We start from the raw sequence: 21,259 nt of genomic DNA, 5'->3' as shown, positions 1-21,259 counted from the left end.
CTGTGTATTGTTTCTGGGGTCTCTGTGGCCTTCCTGGGAACAAGTCTAGCTAGGGGAAACACAGGCGTACGGTACGTACCACTGAGACGGTCCTGGCGAAAGAGCGTTTGAGGATGTGAACCGGCTCACTGTTCTGCTGTTTCCCTTTGGCTGTTTTGCCATCGTTCGACGGAAGCCTGGAATAGTAAAACAACCACATCACATTCCCATTACAAAGCTGGTTTCTTGAAGTTCATCAATATACATTTCATGGGTCACTATTTCAGACAACATGAGAATAATGGTGCCGACAGACATGGCAGCTCTGCTTCTATTCTCCTAAGCAACTTTTGCTACACCCGCAATAACATCTGCTAAATATGTCTATGTTACCAATAAAATGTGATTTGCATGTAGGAAAATGACTTGCCTGTACAAGAGGTGAGCTATTTGACCTGCGTTCACATCGGTACCGTTGTTTGACTTCTTGGAGCTCTTGAACTGAAAGACCACACTGCAAAAGGGTGTAGGTTGACATTATTCACAATGACAATGAGGATATCTTTTGAAGTAATATATGTATTTCTACGAACTACAATAGTTACCTGTCATCTGTGGTGATGGTGGCCTGTCCGTGGGAGCCACAGTCTGAGCTGGGCCCAGAGACCTGGGCCCAGGCCACGTACCACCAGCCCAGCTGCAGCTGTACCGGTTCGTCAAACATCATGGCGTACTTCTCCCTGGCAGCGCAGTCATAGGCCAGGACGTCAGTCTCAGCCAGGAGGTCCCCATCCGTCTCATGGTCTCCACCATCAGGCCCCAGCTCTAACAACTGCACAGTAACAACACAACAGTCAGCAATGACACACAACAGTCAACCTTACCAGCAGAACTTGAATAGACCTCTATTCGGGCTGTGGTATGATTTAAACTATTTGCTAATGTGTTCAATATCACAGAACCTAGCAATATAAAGGTTACATTAATACATTGATAAATAAACAAACAGTTGACGCTAGAATACCTACTAACCTTGATATTTGAAGTGTACTCAAACAACTGAGATTATAGGTTAAATATACAGGTATTGTAACTACCAAAATAAAGGAAACACATAAGTCAGGGTTCGTACAGAATGTGGCACGTTAAATTCAAGGACTTTCAAGTACTTTTCAAGCACTAATATTTATTTTCAAGGACCATCAATTTTTTAGTAGGTCATATTATGAAATTGTTTCTAGTCGCCACCAGATGGCAGTATATCTCCACAACCGCATGAAAAAAATAACTTAGTATTTATCACTACCTTACCTTACAAGTTATCCTCCATAATAGGTCATTTAACTACTTATTTAATACGAGTGGTAAGTCGGTACTGATCATTTGGTAATTTGAGTAGTGATGAGCAGAGTTTTGGGACATGCCTACTGATGAACACACATTTCCTATTTGCATTACAACACAATTCCTATTCGTATTACTACACAATTCCAGCTTAATGACTGTTTTTATTGGGCATTTGGGAATCTACTACTTAACAGCCACGAAAAATCTTCTTACTTCCGACTGGCAGCTTTAGTGTCGGCGGTCGTGAAAAGAGCGGGTGGGCTGTATTTGTATTTAATGGGATCCCCATTAGCTGCTCTCTTCCTGGGGTCCAAACACACCAAAGCACCCACATTACATATAAAACAAAATATAAAACAGTGAACTACGTTTGTACTGAATGAGCTAAAGATAAAACAGTACATCATATAACATCCCTACACCACCACATATCCACAACACAATGTTCAATACCACCATACAACAATATCACAATGTGTGCGTATGCATGCGTCTGTACCTTTGTGTGTGTGTCTCTTCACAGTCCCTGTTGTTACATAAGGTGTTTTTTTAGCTGCATTTCAAATCTGATTCTACTGCTTGCATAAGTTACCTGATGTGGAATTGAGTTCCATGTGGTCATGGCTCTATGTAGTACTGTGCACTTCCCATAGTCTGTTCAGGACTTGGGGACTGTGAAGAGACCACAGGTGGCATGTCTTTTGGAGTATGCATGGGTGTCAGATGTGTGTGTATTTTAAAACAGACAGCTTGGTACATTCAACACCTCTTACAAAAACAAGTAATGATTGAATTCATCTGTCTTTCACTTTGAGCCAGGAGAGATTGACATGCATGTCATTAATGTTAGCTCTCCGTGTACTTTTAAAGGGCCAGCTGTTGCTGTAATAGCTGACGTGTTGAGTCATCCGCGTACATAGACACACTGGCCTTACGCAAAGCCAGTGGCATATCGTTAGTTAAGATTGAAAAAAGCAAGGGGCCTAAACAGTTACCCTGGGGAATTCCTGATTCTACCAAGATTATGTTTGAGATGCTTCCATTACAGAACACCCTCTGTGTTTTGTTAGACAAGTAACTCTTTATCCACATTATAGCAAGGGGTGTAAAGCCATAACACATACGTTTTTCCAGCAGCAGACTATGATAGATCATGTCAAAAGCTGCACTAAAGTCTAACAAGACAGCCCCCACAATCTTTTTATCATCAATTTCTCTCAGCCAATCATAAGTCATTTGTATAAGTGCTGTGCTTGTTGTGTGTCCTTCCTTATAAGCGTGCTGAAAGTCTGTTGTCAATTTGTTTACTGTGAAATAGCATGGTATCTGATAAAATACAATGTTTTCCAGAAGTTTACTAAGGGTTGGTAACATGCTGATTGGTTGGCTATTTGAGCCAGTAAAGGGGGCTTTACTATTCTTGGGTAGTGGAATGACTTTAGCTTCCCTCCAGGGCCTATTAAGACACTGTGTTGGTGTTTCCTTTATTTTGGCAGTTACATTTACATTGGTGATAGCTTTTGGGTGTGAGAACTGTGTGGCAGCCGTCAGTGCTGTGGGTACACACATTGGTGGTAAATGGGATAAATTACCGTCAAACATGTATAGACCTAGCAAAAAGAGCTAGAGGAAATGCAGTCCATTTGCTAGTGTCCCTGCCACTGACCTTGAGCTTAGCGGTGTACTCCCCACGGCCCCCGAACAGGCCCAGTCCCCCCAGCAGGATGTCCGCATCAGAACAGAAGCGGATGGCCTCCACCGAGTGGGCCGAGTAACCCCAGCCACCCCCGTGACCTATGACATTACACATGAAGTTGCGATGACTCAGGCTCTGCAGCATCATCATCTGTGCTCATAACAATACAATGAGGTTAGTTTTACTAGAAGTGCCCAGTCACTGCAATATGATATAGTGGAACACAAGGTACTCTGCTGTTGAAATAATTTTGAATGCATCCTTGAATAATAATATGGGTTAACATTTTTTGTAGTAATTCTTGAATTTGAATTTATGTATTATTGGTGATAAAGTATATGTAATGTTGTCTCTGGCTGGAATATAATGTCATAAATCAATCAAACCAAAATCAGGAAAAAAGGATATGAGGAATAGCTGTGTGTGTGACAAATACTGTAGAACAGGGATCAACTAGATTTAGCCGCGGGCAGATTTTTTGTTGAGCGGCTGGTCGGGGGGCCAGAACATAATTACAAATGATGTGTAGACTGCAAATTGAATGCAAGAAGCCCAAACAGATAATGTTTTAATAAAACAATCATTTTAACTATTGCTTACATTTGCATTTGAGGGAATACTAGGGAACAGATTACTTAAATAAAAATCAATTGGAGCTGATTTCCTGGTGTTTTTAGAGTCTTATGTCGAACAATGACATTTTCAGAAAACTTGGGGGGCCAAATGAAACCACCCGCGGGTGTCCCGCCAGTTAGGGAACCTTGCTGTAGAAGATGAGAACTGAAACACATGAATGACTGAGTGTGTGGACTCACTCTCGAAGCGGTTGACCACGCTGTAGTCCTCCTTGGAGTAGACCTTCATAACGGCCTGAGTCTCCTCCTCTGTGCCGGCCACGCCCATCTTCAGCTCTGGCATGGCCGCCAGCGTATCCAGGCAACCTGGTCACAACACAGTTCGTGCTTAACATTATCATCAAACGAATTGACATACCTCTGTTTATCGTTTTGTCTGTTTTTGGTGTGCCTTTGTAAGTGCTTGACAGTACTTCTGTAAAAGCACTGTGCTAACGTGGTACACTGTGCTAACGTGGTACACTGTGCTAACGTGGTACACTGTGCTAACGTGGTACACTGTGCTAACGTGGTACACTGTGCTAAATTAGTACAGAAAAATAAATGTTCTTATTAGCTAGGCCTTTCTGCAAATACAGAGATGAATAATTCATTTTTGAAGGGGAAAAACAAGGACAAAGAGTGCAGCAAAATAGCCTCGAACATTTAGATAATGGCTGCCGTTTTACAAGCTCCTAACCAATTGTTTTTTCGCAATGTTTGTAACTTATTTGGAAACATAATGTTGCTGCTACCGTCTCTTACGGCTGAAGAGAGCTTCTGGACATCAGAACAGCAATAACACACCTCGAACTGGACAAAGATTTTTTCTTTAATGAGTCCGACGTGAAGGATATACTGCTTCCCCGAGACCAGGTCCAAATCCCCGTCATTCGCGTGAAGACGGAAAGACGGGGAGGAGATCGGGGTGCCTTGTGAGAATTCGTCGGCGAATGGGTAACCAGCCTCTATCATCCGTTCTATTGGCCGATCTCCATTCAAAATTATCCTACCAACGGGACATTAAAAACTGTAATATCTTATGTTTCACTGAGTCGTGGCTGAACGACAACACGGATAAAATAGAGCTGGCTGGCTTTTACGTGCATCGGTAGGACAGCTATGTCTGGTAAGACGAGGGGTGGGGGTGTGTCGAGGAAATGCTCGTCTGAGGTAGAGTACCTCATGATAAGCTGTAGACCACACTATCTACCAAGAGAGTTTCCATTTATATTATTCGTAGCCGTCTATTTACCACCACAAACCGATAATGGCACGAAGACCGCACTCAACACCACTCAAAGGCCATAAGCAAACAAGAAAATGCTCATCCAGAAGCGGCGCTCCTGCTGGCCGGGGATTTAAATGCAGGCAAACTTAAATCTGTTCTACCTCATTTCTACCAGCATGTCACATGTGCAACCAGAGGAAAAACATCTCTAGACCACCTTTACTCTACACACAGAGACGCATACAAAGGTCTCTCTCGCCCTCCATTTGGTAAATCTGACCATAATTATATCCTACTGATTCCTGCTTACAAGCAAAAACTAAAGCAGGACGTACCAGTGACTCGCTCAATACAGAAGTGGTCAGATGGCACGGATGCTAAGCTACAGGATTTTTTTGCTAGCCAGACTGGATTATGTTCCGGGATTCATCCAATGGCATTAAATGAGTATACCACCTCAGTCACCGGCTTCATCAATAAGTGCATTGACGACGTCGTCTCCACAGTGATCGTACGTACATTTGCCAACTAGGGCTATTGCGGTGAACGTATTACCACCACACCGGCGGTCACGAGTCTCGACCATAGTCAAATTCCACGTGACAGTTCAATCACGGTAATTATGGTTCGCCAAACTCTGATGCTGCTGATGGTCATTGGTATGCCTACCAAACTTGCTAACTGCCTGGTACTCAGCACTCTACTGTCCCTCTAATCACTCTTGACATAAAAACAAATGTATTTGAAAATCTAATCAAACACTTCATGAGAGCACATGAGCTCATGTTGCGCAACATTTCAATAGGCTATGCAATTGCGTGGGAAAAGAGTTTTGGCTTCTACTGAAAAAAGGAGGATCCGCTTCTATAGGCTAGTTCTACTTTATTTATCAACATTACTAATATTAAGCACATTGCTTATATTTACAACAGGAGTATAGCCTACCTGGCTAGCATGAAAACAAACCACAGGGAAAAGCGTCCTCCATTCGCTATTTAAGTGCATAGATGACATGTATTCTTTCCCCTGCCCCTGTTTCGATACAGGTGCATGATAATGGTCCATTCTAAATCAAAACAAATTTCACACACATATTATTTAGTATATGTAAATATAAGATTATATCAAGAATAGTCTGATGGGTGACAATATTAGCCTGTGGATTATGTATCACTTGTGAATGATGCCCAGCATAAGAAACAATTACTTTCGAATCATAGTCCATAGGCCTATATGTTTTAATAAGGTTTTTATGACAATTAAAGTGGCCAAATAACTCCTTAAAATGAAGCACATAAATCCACTTTACAAGGGGTGTAGAGCCTAACTGGCATACATACACGGCACGTGAGTTTCAAGTTTGGGGAAGATCATTTTCACCATAAAAATGCACCTTTATAATAAAAGCATTACAAGTCCAACGCTCTAACCACTAGGCTACCTGCCGCCCAATTTGCGCTTATAGCCTACTACCATGTGTGCATTGCTGCACTTATAATGTGAAGAAATAGCCTAATAGTTTATCAACATTTTAAGCTAAACGTTTTGATCTGCTGCATCAGTCACATAGTGTAAAAAAGTTTTTTTGTTGCTAGTGGTTGTATTTATTTGGGATCTTTCACATCCAACAACTGTCCCAGACTATGTTTGGAATATTTCTTCCTCACACAGAATAGGTCAACCTTTGTACCATGGGGGATAGTAGATTGATATAGGCTAGTGCTTTTGCTGTTCGTTGGCTGACAAAAAGTAAATGTGGACAGATCTTCCAATATCTTGAATATGCACCTCGGAATTGGATTAGGACGCGTGCAGTTGCATCCCTGATGTGTCTTCACTTGTTGCCTGTGAGAAAGACCCGGTCACGTGATGGGCCGCGCAGCACTCAGCGAGATTGGCACAACGGCCACTGGTAGCAAAAGGCATGGATTTTTTTAGGGTGCGTTACGGCCACACAAAGGGGATGCCGCCGTGAAATTCTCGGCATTATCAAGTGCTTGTCAAATTGTGAATGAAAGACTGTGCAGCCTGCTTAAAAATCAAAGCAAAGATCATGCCTTTCAAGCAACTTTTTTCAAAATCATCATTAGAGTTGCATCATGCAGCCTTACAATGCATTAGAAATCAAAACATATAGCCCAACATTTGTAGAACTAAATTTACATTATTAACTCTAAATGAAGTTAACCACTCAACTAGGGTTGCAAAGGGTCGGAAACGTTCTGGTAAATTTCCTGAAACCTATAGCAGTAGCCATTGCACGGATTGAGGGAGACAATGCCACCCTGTCTGATGTTCAGACTCTGCTTGCAGAGGAAATCCGTACTGCCCTGCTCACTTCACTGTTGCTCCATGCAGAGGAAACTGCAGTTCTGAAATGCATCCGAAAACGTGAAGACCACAGCCTGAAGTCCATACGTACATGTTGGACCCCAAGAATCCTGGCAAGAGCATCCTGTCTGGTGCAGAGATCAACAAGGCCTATGGTGTCATCATTACCATGTCTCACCACCTTGGCCTGGATGAGGGCAAGGTTCTTGGCAGTCTGGCAAAGTACACTTCCAAGCAAGGGCTTTGGGATAGAGATGCAACATGGCAGTCGTGCCAATATATCTCACCAGCCACTTGGTGGAAGGGACTTTGTGGATCTGAGGCTCTTTCCCCTGTTGCCTCCATCATCCTCCAAATCCCACCAACATCAGCCGCCTCAGAGAGCAACTGGTCCTTGTTTGGGAACACACACCAACGAACGCAACAGGCTGATCAATACAAGGGTTGAAAAATTGGTGGTTCTCCTGGTAAATTTGAGGCTTTCTGAGCCTGAAAACAAGCGATCCTCAACAAGGTTGGAAAGTGACAGTGAAGATGAGGCCTCAGAGCCTGATGTTCAAGAGGTGGACAATAAGGTCCAGGGAGAAGCCATGGAAGCCTGAGAGAAGGACAACCAAAGTTTTAGTTTCTAGACTATCATTTTACAGATGTATGTTGAAAACGTTTTTGGGAGACGCGATGGATCATTGGGAATCATTAAATATTCCCTTTCTTTTGTTGTTCAGTGAAATCATCCCATGTGAAGAGTCAACTCAATTAAAGTTCAATTCGTAACTAAATTGTATTTTTTATTTATATTGGAAGGATTTAATAATTTGCAATTATTTTACTTATGATAAGGTGAAAGGTTTATGTTTCTGTCGCCATATGATATGGTAAATATATCCAATGCAAAAAACATCTACATTTAAATGGTATTAATATTAATTTGCATATCTTCCCGTTAATTCCCATATATTACCGTTAATTCCCACCGAAAATGTCCAACTATGAATATTCCCCAAAATGTGCAACCCTATGCTCAACACAATGGCCGTGTGTGGCACTCCCTCAAATCGTTTGGAGGAAATATCCTTTCCATTTTATTCAGCTTTGTTCAATTGTATTCTTTATACTATAAAATAATGCCACGGAATTATCAGGCCCTAACATGAGGACAACTCAGAGTACGCTATTGTGTTCTTATGAAATAGACTACATTATCTTAATATCATGCTTCTTTAGACTTGTCTAAAATAAATAGTGGATTTACTGTGAAGGTGTAGGCTGTATTACATGGACTTATTACACTTATTAAAATGTAGATGCTCCAAAGGCCAGCATCAGTGGCTTGTAGGCTATGTGTGGAAGCCAGGAGATGCTAAGTGTGTTGATGTTAATTAACGGTCAATTACCGTGAGACCGACAATCACCGGGCTGACAACATTTTGTGACCGCCACAGCCCTAATCCCAACCAGAAGGATTACAGGCAACATCCGCACCGAGCTAAAGCTGACAATTTCAAGGAGCGGGCCACTAATCCTACTACACCGGCTCTTACGCTCGTCGGATGTGGCAGGGCTTGCAAACTATTACGGACTACAAAAAGGGAAGCACAGCCGCGAGCTGCCCAGTGACGCAAGCCTACCAGACGAGCTAAATTACATCTATGCTTTCTTCGAGGCAAGCAACACTGAAGCATGCATGAGAGCATAAGCTGTTCCGGGCAACTGTGTGATCATGCTCTCCGTAGCTGATGTGAGCAAGACCTATAAACAGCTCAACATTCACAAAGCCGTGGGGCCAGATGTATTACCAGGTTGTGTACTCGAAGCATGCGTGAACCAACTGGAACGTGTCTTCACTGACATTTTCATGATGATGAGCTAAATGCCTTCTATGCTCGCATCGAGGAAAGCAACACTGAAGCACGCATGAGAGCACCAGCTCTTCCAGACGACTGTATGATCACGGTCTCAACACCATAGTGCCCACAAAGCTCATCACTAAGCTAAGGACCCTGGGACTAAACACCACCCTCTGCAACTGGATCCTGAACTTCCTGACGGGCAGTCAACAGCTGTAGCGGAGCGGGTCGAGAGTTTAAAGTTACTTGGTGTCCACATCACCAACAAACTATCATGGTCCTAACACACCAAATAAGTCGAGAAGATGTAAAGACAAAATATTTTCCCCCTCAGGAGACTGAAAAGATTTGGCATGGGTCCCTAGATCCTCAAAAAGTTCTACAGCTGCACCACCGAGAGCATCCTGACTGAGCATCCTCACCGCCTGGTAAGGCAACTGCTCGGCATCCGACCGTAAGGTGCTATAGAGGGTAGTGCGTACGGCCCAGTGCCTCACCCAACTCAGACTGTTCTCTCTGCTACCGCACAGCAAACGGTACCGGAGCGCCAAGTCTAGGTCCAAAAGGTTTCTTAACAGCTTCTACAAAGCTAACTCTCTCTCCTCTGCTCTCATCCTTCTAGACCTATCGGCTGCCTTTGATACTGTGAACCATCAGATCCTCCTCTCCACCCTCTCCGAGTTGGGCATCTCCGGCGCGGCCCACGCTTGGATTGCGTCCTACCTGACAGGTCGCTCCTACCAGGTGGCGTGGCGAGAATCTGTCTCCGCACCACGTGCTCTCACCACTGGTGTCCCCCAGGGCTCTGTTCTAGGCCCTCTCCTATTCTCGCTATACACCAAGTCACTTGGCTCTGTCCATATCCTCACATGGTCTCTCCTATCATTGCTATGCAGACGACACACAATTAATCTTCTCCTTTCCCCCTTCTGATAACCAGGTGGCGAATCGCATCTCTGCATGTCTGGCAGACATATCAGTGTGGATGACGGATCACCACCTCAAGCTGAACCTCGGCAAGACGGAGCTGCTCTTCCTCCCGGGGAAGGACTGCCCGTTCCATGATCTCGCCATCACGGTTGACAACTCCATTGTGTCCTCCTCCCAGAGTGCTAAGAACCTTGGCGTGATCCTGGACAACACCCTGTCGTTCTCAACTAACATCAAGGCGGTGACCCGTTCCTGTAGGTTCATGCTCTACAACATTCGCAGAGTACGACCCTGCCTCACACAGGAAGCGGCGCAGGTCCTAATCCAGGCACTTGTCATCTCCCGTCTGGATTACTGCAACTCGCTGTTGGCTGGGCTCCCTGCCTGTGCCATTAAACCCCTACAACTCATCCAGAACGCCGCAGCCCGTCTGGTGTTCAACCTTCCCAAGTTCTCTCACGTCACCCCGCTCCTCCGCTCTCTCCACTGGCTTCCAGTTGAAGCTCGCATCCGCTACAAGACCATGGTGCTTGCCTACGGAGCTGTGAGGGGAACGGCACCTCCGTACCTTCAGGCTCTGATCAGGCCCTACACCCAAACAAGGGCACTGCGTTCATCCACCTCTGGCCTGCTCGCCTCCCTACCTCTGAGGAAGTACAGCTCCCGCTCAGCCCAGTCAAAACTGTTCGCTGCTCTGGCACCCCAATGGTGGAACAAACTCCCTCACGACGCCAGGTCAGCGGAGTCAATCACCACCTTCCGGAGACACCTGAAACCCCACCTCTTTAAGGAATACCTAGGATAGGATAAAGTAATCCTTCTAACCCCCCCCCCCCCCCCCCCCCCCCCTAAAAGATTTAGATGCACTATTGTAAAGTGGTTGTTCCACTGGATATCATAAGGTGAATGCACCAATTTGTAAGTCGCTCTGGATAAGAGCGTCTGCTAAATGACTTAAATGTAAATGTACCCCCAAGCCATAAGACTGCTGAACAATTAATAAAATGGCCAACCGGACTATTTACATTTGACATCCCCCCCTTTGTTTTTACACTGCTGATACTCGCTGTTTATTATCTATGCATAGTCACTTTACCCCCTACAAGTACATATTAACTACACTAACCTGTACCCCCACACATTGACTCAGTACCGGTCCCCCATGTATATAGCATCGTTGGTTATTTAATTGTGTTACATTTTTTAATTTAGTTTATTACTTTAGTTTATTTATTTACTTAACTAATTTCTTGTACTACATTGTTGGTTAAGGGCTTGTAAGTAAGCATTTCACGGTAAGGTTGTATTCGGCACATGAGACAAATTAATTTGATTTGAAAATTTGATTTGAATAGCCTAGCGATCAAGCTGGCTATCTTAGCTAGCTTCTTTACATCGATTTGATGCAGTAAAGACAGGCACTGCCAGATGGGATGATAACCTATGGCATTTACAGGTTTGTCTAACTGAAGTAAATAGTAACAGTATGAATCAAATAGCCGACTGTAATTCCTAGCCAACATGGCAAAAATACGGGTTAACTAAATCGCTAAATTGCTTATATTCATTAGTGCTCACCATAGCAAATCATAAGAATTCATTTTGCAACGGAAAACAAAAAAAGATAACCTTAATGGACAAGTTCAGGTAGTCCCTCCCCGTTTCAGCCTGACTGCTTCCGTTTCGTTCCTAGTGAATATGTACTTTCTACCATACGATTCCTCAGTAAATACCAGCAGAAACAGGTCCATAATATTAATATTATCATTGTGGTTATACCTAGTATGTGCAGGGCTACGTGGGAGCGGGTGGTGCGGGCATGGTCTCCATCGGGCAGTGCCAGCTCTGGGCTGAGGATGCTGCAGCGGGCCTCTAGGTTCGTGGCCGATGGCACACGGCCATCTGCTATAATGGCATTGTAGCACCACATCTCCTTTGACGCCGGCTGAAACCTACAGGTGAGAGATCAGGGAAGAGTTGAAAGGTCAATTAGAGGGTATTAAAGGATGTGTGTGCGTGTGAGGTTAAAAAGTTAGTGCATTCGGAAAGTATTCAGACCCCTTCCCTTCTTTCACATTTTGTTACGTTACAGCCTTATTCTAAAATTGATTGAATACAACATTATACTCATCAATCTACACACAATACCCAATAATGACAAAGTAAAAACAGGTTTAAACATATTTTTTGGGAAAATAAAAAAAATCGTATTAACATAACTATTCAGAGCCTTTGCTATGAGACTTCAAATTGAGCTCAGGTAAAACCCTGTTTCCATTTATCATCCGTAGAGCTCCGAGATAGGATTGTGTTGAGGCACATATCGGGGGAAGGGTACCAACAGTTCTGTAGCATTTAAGGTCCCCAAGAACACAGTGGCCTCCATCATCCTACAGCCCAGCTCTACAATTCTCTGTGTTAAAGTGTGTTAAACGTTGAAAAATAAGACCCTGATCAATTATATTCTTGTATTTTTGAATCAAAGAACAAACTACCTCTCACTGTTTGAAACTCCCTCCAGTACTATTCTTTACAGAGGGAAAAGAGAAAAAAAAAGGTAAAAGCGCTTATGAATATGGGTTTTGAAATTCCTGTCTGTTACATTTTAAAGGAGATTCAGTGAGCCTCAAACGATACCATACTCCCCATATAGTTCATGCTAGATTCACCCTATAGGGCCGACCCTAACCGTACTGATCTGGCTCTACTTTATATTTTCCCATTGTGCTTTACAGCAATTATGGTAACCAGGTTACGTTTCAGCTCGGTAGTGTGAAAACGGTAATAGTGCACTATATTTGCTACAAAGACGCAGCTAAACTCAGATAGGGAAAGAGGGAGGGAGGGAGAGGGAGTGTGCGCGAGAGTGAGTGTTAAAGATTGAAATAAAGAGAGTCTGACCTCCAGATGACGTTGTAGACGGGGTCGAGACAGAGGCCGAAGCCCCGCAGGTCCTCCTGCTCGGAGTCGTTGAAGGTGCGGCAGCTGCCATCTAGCTTGTTGATGAGCAGGCATTTAAAGGGAGGAGGCTCCGATACAGAGGTGGGGACTAAGCCTGGTCGGACACAAAGAAGAAAGGTTCAGGCTAATGCACTATTTTCGTTGGGTGGAATCTTTTGGCTAAAATGGCATTGTACATTTTTTATTATTAAATCTAAATATTATATCATATTTTGTGTAATACCTTCATAAGACATTTCCACATAGAGGTTTTGAGTGAAGGACCAATCCTAACTTGCATGGGAATCATACATTTATGTCAATGGAAGTTTTGCATGAAAGTTTGCTTTCACCAAGCATCTCAAGAGTAGCAGCGCTATTCTAGGATCAGGTCCCACCTGTCCATGTAATATAATCCATTAAGATCTACACCTCTAGATCAGCATTACTAATTTGAGACGCTTTATTAATGTGAGTCCTGATCTCAGGTTAAGGTTAGGACCTTAGAGCAGAAGGTGTGCAACTTACCGATGATGTCTTTGCTAGCGAAGATCTCGGAGGTAGCCAGGACGTGCGAGTTGATCAGGGCCTCGTCTATTCTCAGGAAGGTCTGGTCGCCGCTGGCCCCAATCCAAGTGGCCTTGCGGCCGTACTTGGCACCAATGTTGTGCATGGGGGAGGGCTTGGCGTTCCAGTAGGGCATGTCCAGGATTGGCCGACCCAGCTGCCCTTTCTGCGGAGACATTTATTTAATTTCAGTCCATAACGTTTCAGTCATTTTAGCAATTTTGTCATGTCAGTCATCTTATTTAGAATGACTTCCAAATCACTGCATTCAACAAAAGTAGGTAAAACAACCATGATCAGACAAGAGAGAGAAGTCAGTATCCTCAGTATGTGGTCCCCCACATTTCAAATACGATACAATATTCATCTCTACGCATTCAATAAAATTTTCAGCAATGGAAAAAGTAACATTGCAAAGATTTGACCAGTACAACAAGGTCAATAAGGAACATTTGGGATTCGGGTTCGGGGTTAGATACAATTCAATGGTTCTAGTTAAATCAGGAAAACAAAGTCAGAGAAAAATCACATCTGTGTAAAAAAAAAAGACATTGAACCCGTAGGGGCGTGGCGTACCGAGAAGCTGCCGAAGGTGAAGACCTGTCCGTCCATGAGGAGCACTGCCGTGTGGTTACTGCCAGCTGTCACCTGGACACACGGACCTGGGAGAGCCTGCACCAGTGTAGGAGATCCCCTACACAGACACAGAGAGAGGGGGGAAAGAGAGGGCGTTAAAACCCAGATTCATGGACAGCCTTTACCCCCAAACATCAAGGGACTAAATGATTGTACTGCATTACATGCATTTCTTTATCGTCTGTTTACTAATCATTTGTGTGCGTGCATGTCAGTGGGTACCTTGAGTTGACATCTCCGTGTCCAAGCTGGCCATGCTGACCGTAGCCAAATGTATAGACATCCCCATTCTCCAACAGCACCACTACAGGACAGGACCAGAGAAAAAAACATTTCATAACGTCATCATGACATATTAAATACCACATAATATCACTTATCGCAATGTGTTGTGTACATTCAGCATATTCAGATGCCCATCAACCTGAAGGTGCCCAAACATAGGCAACAACGCTTGATACTGAATAAACTATTGTAAAGGATTAATTGTATGTAGAAATATTTGTGGAAATATGATGAACAAAAATAAACGCAAACGTGTAAAGTGTTGGTTCCATGTGCTGAAATAAAAGATCCCAGAAATTCTCCATACGCACAAATGGCTATCTCTCCGATTTCTTTAATAAAATTTGATTACAGTCCTTTTAGTGAGCATTTCTCCTTCGCCAAGATAATCCATCCACCTGACAGGTGTGGCATATCAAAAAGCTGATTAAACAGCATGATCATTACACAATAAAAGTCCACTTTAAATGTGCAGTTTTGTCAAACACCAAAATGCCAGTTTTGAGGGAGCGTGCAATTGACATGCTGACTGCAGAAATTTCCACCAGAGCTGTTGCCAGATAATTTAATGTTAATTTCTCTACCATAAGCCACCTCCAACGTAGTTTTAGAGAATTTGGCAGCACATCTAACCGGCCTCACGACCGCAGGAACACAACCACAGGAACTCTACATCTGGCTTCTTCACATGCGGGATTGTCTGTGACCAGCCACCCGGGACAGCTGATGAAACTCTGGGGCTGCACAACTGTTGGTTTTTGCACAACATAACTTCTGCAAATTGTCAGAAACCGTCTCAGGGAGTGCTCGTCGTCCTCACCAGGGCCTTGACCGACTTTAGTGGGCAAATGCTCACCTTCAATGGCAATTGACACGCGGGAGAAGTGTGCTCTTCACGGATGAATCCCGGTTTCAACTGTACCGGGCAGATAGCGTGTATGGTGTCGTGTGAGCGAGCGGTTTGCTGATGTCTACGTTGTGAACAGAGTGCCCCCATGGTGGGGTTACGGCATAGGCAGGTCAATGAACACAATTGCATTTTATCGATGGCAATTTGAATGCACAAAGATACCGTGATGAAATCCTGAGGCCCATTGTCGTGCCATTCATCCGCCGCCATCCCCTCATGTTTCAGAATGATCATGCACAGCCCCATGTCACAAGGATCTGTACACAATTCCTGGAAGCTGAAAATGTCCCAGTTCTTCCATGGCTGCATACTCAGACATGTCATCCATTGAGCATGTTTGGGATGCTCTGGATTGACATGTACGACAGCATGTTCCAGTTCCCGCCAATATCCAACAACTACGCACAGCCATTGAAGAGGAGTGGGACAACATTCCACATGCTACAATCAACAGCCTGATCAACTCTATGCACTGCATGAGGCAAATGGTGTTCACACCAGATAGACTGGTTTTCTGATCCACGCCCCTACTTTATTTTTATCTGTGACCAACAGAGCAATCAAACTAGAGCCTAATGGATTTATTTAAATTGACGGATTTCCTTATTTGAAATGTAACTCAGTCAAATCTTTGAAATTGTTGCATGTTGCATTTATTGTTAGTCAGTGTATATCAAATGGAAAAAAATAAGTTATTTGCTTAGATCGAGTCAAGGATATGTTTTGAATAATTCCTAGAAAAAAACATATCCTATTTTCGTTTCCCTTACAATAAAGACATTACAGTATAATCCATTTGATCAACTTTATTTGTAGATTTGATTAGTAATAGAATTATAGTAATTTAGTCCAGTTACAGCTTCTTTAGACAAAGTAGAAACGGAAAAGATAATAATAGAACCAGCCAGGTCACAGGTCAAATTGTGAGCCGTATTCCTAAACAAAAGCACCAGTTCATTAATTATAAAAGATAAATTGCATAAATAAATATTTGTGGAAATATATTCATGACAACATACAATATAAAACAGACTTATTGATCCGTTGGCTCTGTTCTGGCTTTTCTGCGGTGAGGCTCAGGCATCGGAGGCAGAGGCTCGAAGTCAAGACTCTTATATCCAATCCTCCATCCGACTCAAACTCATCTAAAATCTGCCAGTGCGTCCATTCGTTTGGTTGATTTGATTGACATTGTGAACTACAAACATTGTATGTTGTACTTGGTTTCTGATTTGACTCATTTTCCAGCCTTTCATAATACAATAGTTAGTGTTCTAAATTCAATCAATCACTCTTCACCCTCATCATTCAGTTCATTGAAGTCACATGCGCCATAATCAATTTATATCTGCTTTCCATCGCCATTCATCCACTGACGACAGAATAACAGAATAGCCTATTTTAATTTGATTGCGTTACTAGTTTTTGCTTAGAAACCAGGGCAATGCTGCCGCGGAAGTTGTCATGTGCTGGATGCATGGACAGTATGGTTATTTTTGAAAAAGTGACATTTGGAAATAGAGCTGCACCTCTTGAACTTTGAGAGCTATTTGACAAAGGTAAGTGTCAATGAACCTGCAGAATATGCTCTTTCGGATACTATATAGAAATCAAAATGTTTACCTGCTTGTGACTCTGAAGGAGGATTTGATAAAGTGATGCTCTATTCCCTGCATCTGTCAATTACAAGATGCACCCATGTCTTCATGCACAACTTGACAACTGATAGGCCTAATTATTAATTTGACAATTGATGGGCCTCAGATTATTAGGCTAACTCGTATTATGTGTGAAGTTAGTTTTGGTATAGTTTCGATGGTCCGGCTGTGCAGGCTGACGGGGATCGTTTGTTTCCTGCTCATCAACTTGGATAGAGTCCAAGGATATGTTTTGCATTATTCTAAAGGCTTAATGCAACAAATTGAATGTTTCATTTCCCTTATATTACATTCAATTAGTCATAGAGCTACAGTCAATAAAACAGTCCTGTAATAGCTTATTGTTACAAATTAAAACGTAAAAGACTATCTAAAGTGGAGTATATATACTGGTAGTGGTGGAGAGAAGGAGGGGTGTCTAAAGTAGAGTATATATACTGGTAGCGGTGGAGAGAAGGTGGGGTGTCTAAAGTGGAGAGAACGAGGGGTTTCTAGAGTGTAGTATATATACTGGTAGCGGTGGAGAGAAGGAGGGGTGTCTAAAGTGGAGTATATATACTGGTAGCGGTGGAGAGAAGGAGGGGTGTCTAAAGTGGAGAGAAGGAGGGGTGTCTAGAGTGGAGTATATATACTGGTAGCGGTGGAGAGAAGGAGGGGTGTCTAAAGTGGAGAGAAGGAGGGGTGTCTAAAGTGGAGTATATATACTGGTAGCGGTGGAGAGAAGGTGGGGTGTCTAAAGTGGAGAGAAGGAGGGGTGTCTAGAGTGGAGTATATATACTGGTAGCGGTGGAGAGAAGGAGGGGTGTCTAGAGTGTAGTATATATACTGGTAGCGGTGGAGAGAAGGAGGGGTGTCTAAAGTGGAGTATATATACTGGTAGCGGTGGAGAGAAGGAGGGGTGTCTAAAGTGGAGTATATATACTGGTAGCGGTGGAGAGAAGGAGGGGTGTCTAAAGTGGAGTATATATACTGGTAGCGGTGGAAACATGTCTTGGTCTGAATACAGCTGTGTCGACCCTTTGGGAAGAATTAAACCTCCGTGAGTTATTTACTCTGAAAAATTAGAACCTAACACTAGGCACACCACAAACTTCATTTTACCAAGTTCCTGTGAAGCAATTGTAATCAGTCTGCCACAACATGCCCAAGAGTCTTCTCATTAGCAATGGTTAGTTTGTGTTTCATTTCATTGTGTATTAAAACACAATTTGATATCATTGTCAGGGGTTTTCTCAAATAGTTTGAATGGGGAATTGAGCTTCCCGGGAAAATGTTGACCAAGGAAGCAACCGTAACAAAAGGGGTGGGGCTTAGTGAAGGGTCAATTCCTTTCTATTGAAATACTTTTATGACCTGTGGCTATTTGATATGTGGCCAGAAGACACTCATCAACACAAATAGTCTTCCTCTTGTGATCAAACACCACCAAAAAAGAGATCAAAAAAGAAGCAAGAAGTGAATGACAGGAAGTGGCCAGGGGACCTACCTGAATGGTGGAGGCCGCAGCTGACCTGCACAGCTGTCATCTCGCAGTCGAAACGCACCGCCCCCGGAGGGTAAGTGGTGATCTTACTGACGTCCTTCTCCCCTCGCTCGTTGCTCCCTTCTGCAAAGGTGAACAGGCCGTCAGATAGGTGGAGAGAGGGAAGGATGGAGCAGGTAGGAGAGACAGAGGGGGTAGGGGTTAAGAAAGAGGGAGAGAACTCTGTTTGCAGCTTCAGAGATGGGTGTCTCAGGATCGGAACACCGACAGTCCTGGGGAAGCTGAAATGAGCAAGTGATTCCGAGAAAAAAAAGGAGAGAAGGAAGAAAAGGCAATGAAGGCATGCGAAAAGGTAAAAAAAGGTAAAAACTCTCAAAATCACAAACAGAGCAGGACTCTGGGGGTTGTTAACATTGCTCCATGTTCAATTTCAATGTGATGTATCGCTTGTAGGTGCTTGTGACACCTAACTACACAGCAACAGAATCCAGGGCTTAGTCCAGTTCTTTCCAGCATCCTTTTAAAACGTTCAGGAAAATACTGTCATACGTGTTCTGTATAAAAGTTTAAACTAACGTTACTTAAGTTTCAAGAGGAGTGCAAAATAGGGGTACAAGAACACACCCTCTCCCCTTGATGCTTTACCTCTATAGTAGCATAATATCCTATATTTGACCTTCAAAAACAAATGATATCAAATGTTAATTATGTCACGTGCCGAACACAACATCCGTAAAATTTACAGTGAAATGCTCACTTATAAGCCCTTAAACAACAAAGCAGTTAGGAAAAATAAGTAAAAAGTAGATAAGTAAAACATAATTAAAGAGCAGCAGTAAAATAACAGTAATGAGGCTACATACAGGGGGCACCGGTACTGAGTCAATGTGCGGGAGCACAGGTTAGTTGAGGTAATATGTACATGTAAATCAAATCATGATGATGATGTGGACGCCAAGGAACTTGAAACTCTCAACCAGCTCCACTACAGCCCCGTCGATGAGAATGGGGTAGTGCTCGGTCCTCATTTTCATTTAGTCCACTTTCATCTCCTTTGTCTTGATCACGTTGCGGGAGAGGTTGTTGTCCTTGCACCACACGGTCAGGTCTCTGATCTCCTCCCTAAAGGCTGTCTCATCGTTGTCGGTGATCAGGCCTACCACTGTTGTGTCATCAGCAAACTTAATGATGGTGTTGGAGTCATGCCTGGTCGTGCAGTCATGAGTGAACAGGGAGTACAGGAGGGGACTGAGAACGCACCCCTGAGGGGCCCCCGTGTTGAGGATCAGTGTGGCGGATGTGTTGTTACCTACCCTTACCACCTGGGGGCGGCCTGTCAGGAATTCCAGGATCCAGTTGCAGAGGGAGGTGTTTAGTCCCATGGTCCTTAGCTTATTGATGAGCTTTGAGGGCACTATGGGTTGAACGCTGAGCTGTAGTCAATGACCAGCATTCTCACGTATGTGTTCCTTTTGGCCAGGTGGGAAAGGGCAGTGTGGAGTGCAATAGAGATTGCATCTGTGGATCTGTTGGGGCATTATACAAATTTGAGTGGGTCTAGGGTTTCTGGGATAATGGTGTTGATGTGGGCCATGACCAGCCTTTCAAAGCACTTCATGGCGACACACTTGAGTACTACGGGTCGGTAGTCATTTAGGCAGGTTACCTTAGTGTTCTTGGGCACAGGGACTATGGTGGTCTGCTTGAAACATGTTGGTATTAAAGACTCAGACAGGGACAGGTTTAAAATGTCAGTGAAGACACTTGCCAGTTGGTCAGCGCATGCTCGGAGTACACGTTCTGGTAATCCGTCTGGCCCTAAGGCCTTGTGAATGTTGACCTGTTTAAAGGTCTTACATCGGCTACGGAGAGCGTGATCATACAGTAGTCCAGAACAGCTGATGCTCTCATGCATGCTTCAGTGTTGCTTGCCTCGAAAAGAGCATAGAAGTAATTCAGCTCGTCTGGAAGGCTCATGTCACTGGGCAGCTCGCGGCTGTGCTTCCCTTTGTAATCTGTAATAGTTTGCAAGCCCTGCTGCATCCGACGAGCGTCGGAACCGGTGTAGTACAATTCAATCTTAAGTGACATGCTTTAGAAAATCCATCCTCCCTTAGAATTTTTTTCTATCCAAAGTCAATACCTAGACATTCCCCTCGTCTCAACCTCAGAAACATCAATTGAGGGGGAGAAATTCGGGTAGAAGAGGGAAAGATCTTAGAATAGAATTATCTTAATGGGTAAACCAGTTTGACATATTATTAATCCTGATTAGAATAGTGGGATGGTTCTCTTTTACATCTTCTATCTGCATTTTCCTCTACAACATCTTAAAGCTGCAATGTGTAACTTTTTAGGCTACCCGACCAAATTCACATAGAAATGTGAGATATATATTTGTCACTCTCATTGAAAGCAAGTCTAAGGACCGGTGGATCTATTCTATGTGCACTATTTCTATGTTTCCAGTTACAGGTAGTTTTTGCGTCTTTTACGTTTGGTTTTGTACACCAGCTTCAAACAGCTGAAAACACAAAATATTTAGTTATTGAAAATATACAGTATTTTCCAACCTCCCGGGTGGCGCAGTGGTCTAGGGCACTGCATCGCAGTGCTAGCTGTGCCACCAGAGTCTCTGGGTTCGCGCCCAGGCTGGGCTGGGTTCGCGCCCAGGCTCTGTCGCAGCCGGCCGCAACCGGGAGGTCCGTGGGGCGACGCACAATTGGCATAGCGTCGTCCGGGTTAGGGAGGGTTTGGCCGGTAGGGATATCCTTGTCTCAGTATGTAAAAATGTAATATGTAAAA

General features: G+C 43.6%; 1 protein-coding gene across 1 annotated transcript in view; it reads right to left on the bottom strand.

Annotated features, from left to right (window-relative positions):
* Nucleotides 1-247: 247 nt before the first annotated feature.
* Nucleotides 248-21,259, bottom strand: part of LOC120064038 (E3 ubiquitin-protein ligase MYCBP2-like) — a 107,177-nt gene continuing 86,165 nt past the window's right edge. Inside the window, exons 17-27 of the mRNA XM_039014348.1 lie at nucleotides 18,458-18,577; nucleotides 14,341-14,422; nucleotides 14,059-14,176; nucleotides 13,444-13,648; nucleotides 12,877-13,030; nucleotides 11,755-11,927; nucleotides 3,838-3,963; nucleotides 2,993-3,120; nucleotides 585-811; nucleotides 410-493; nucleotides 248-257 (exon numbers count right to left, since the gene is read on the bottom strand). Of these exons, the coding sequence (XP_038870276.1) occupies nucleotides 248-257; nucleotides 410-493; nucleotides 585-811; nucleotides 2,993-3,120; nucleotides 3,838-3,963; nucleotides 11,755-11,927; nucleotides 12,877-13,030; nucleotides 13,444-13,648; nucleotides 14,059-14,176; nucleotides 14,341-14,422; nucleotides 18,458-18,577 (1,427 nt within the window). The remainder of the gene's footprint in view (nucleotides 258-409; nucleotides 494-584; nucleotides 812-2,992; nucleotides 3,121-3,837; nucleotides 3,964-11,754; nucleotides 11,928-12,876; nucleotides 13,031-13,443; nucleotides 13,649-14,058; nucleotides 14,177-14,340; nucleotides 14,423-18,457; nucleotides 18,578-21,259) is intronic.

The sequence above is a fragment of the Salvelinus namaycush genome, chromosome 19 (assembly GCF_016432855.1).
Source record: "Salvelinus namaycush isolate Seneca chromosome 19, SaNama_1.0, whole genome shotgun sequence".
Taxonomy (NCBI): Eukaryota; Metazoa; Chordata; class Actinopteri; order Salmoniformes; family Salmonidae; genus Salvelinus; species Salvelinus namaycush.
Note: the sequence above shows the minus strand (reverse complement) of the source record. Positions and strands in the feature narration are given on the sequence as shown.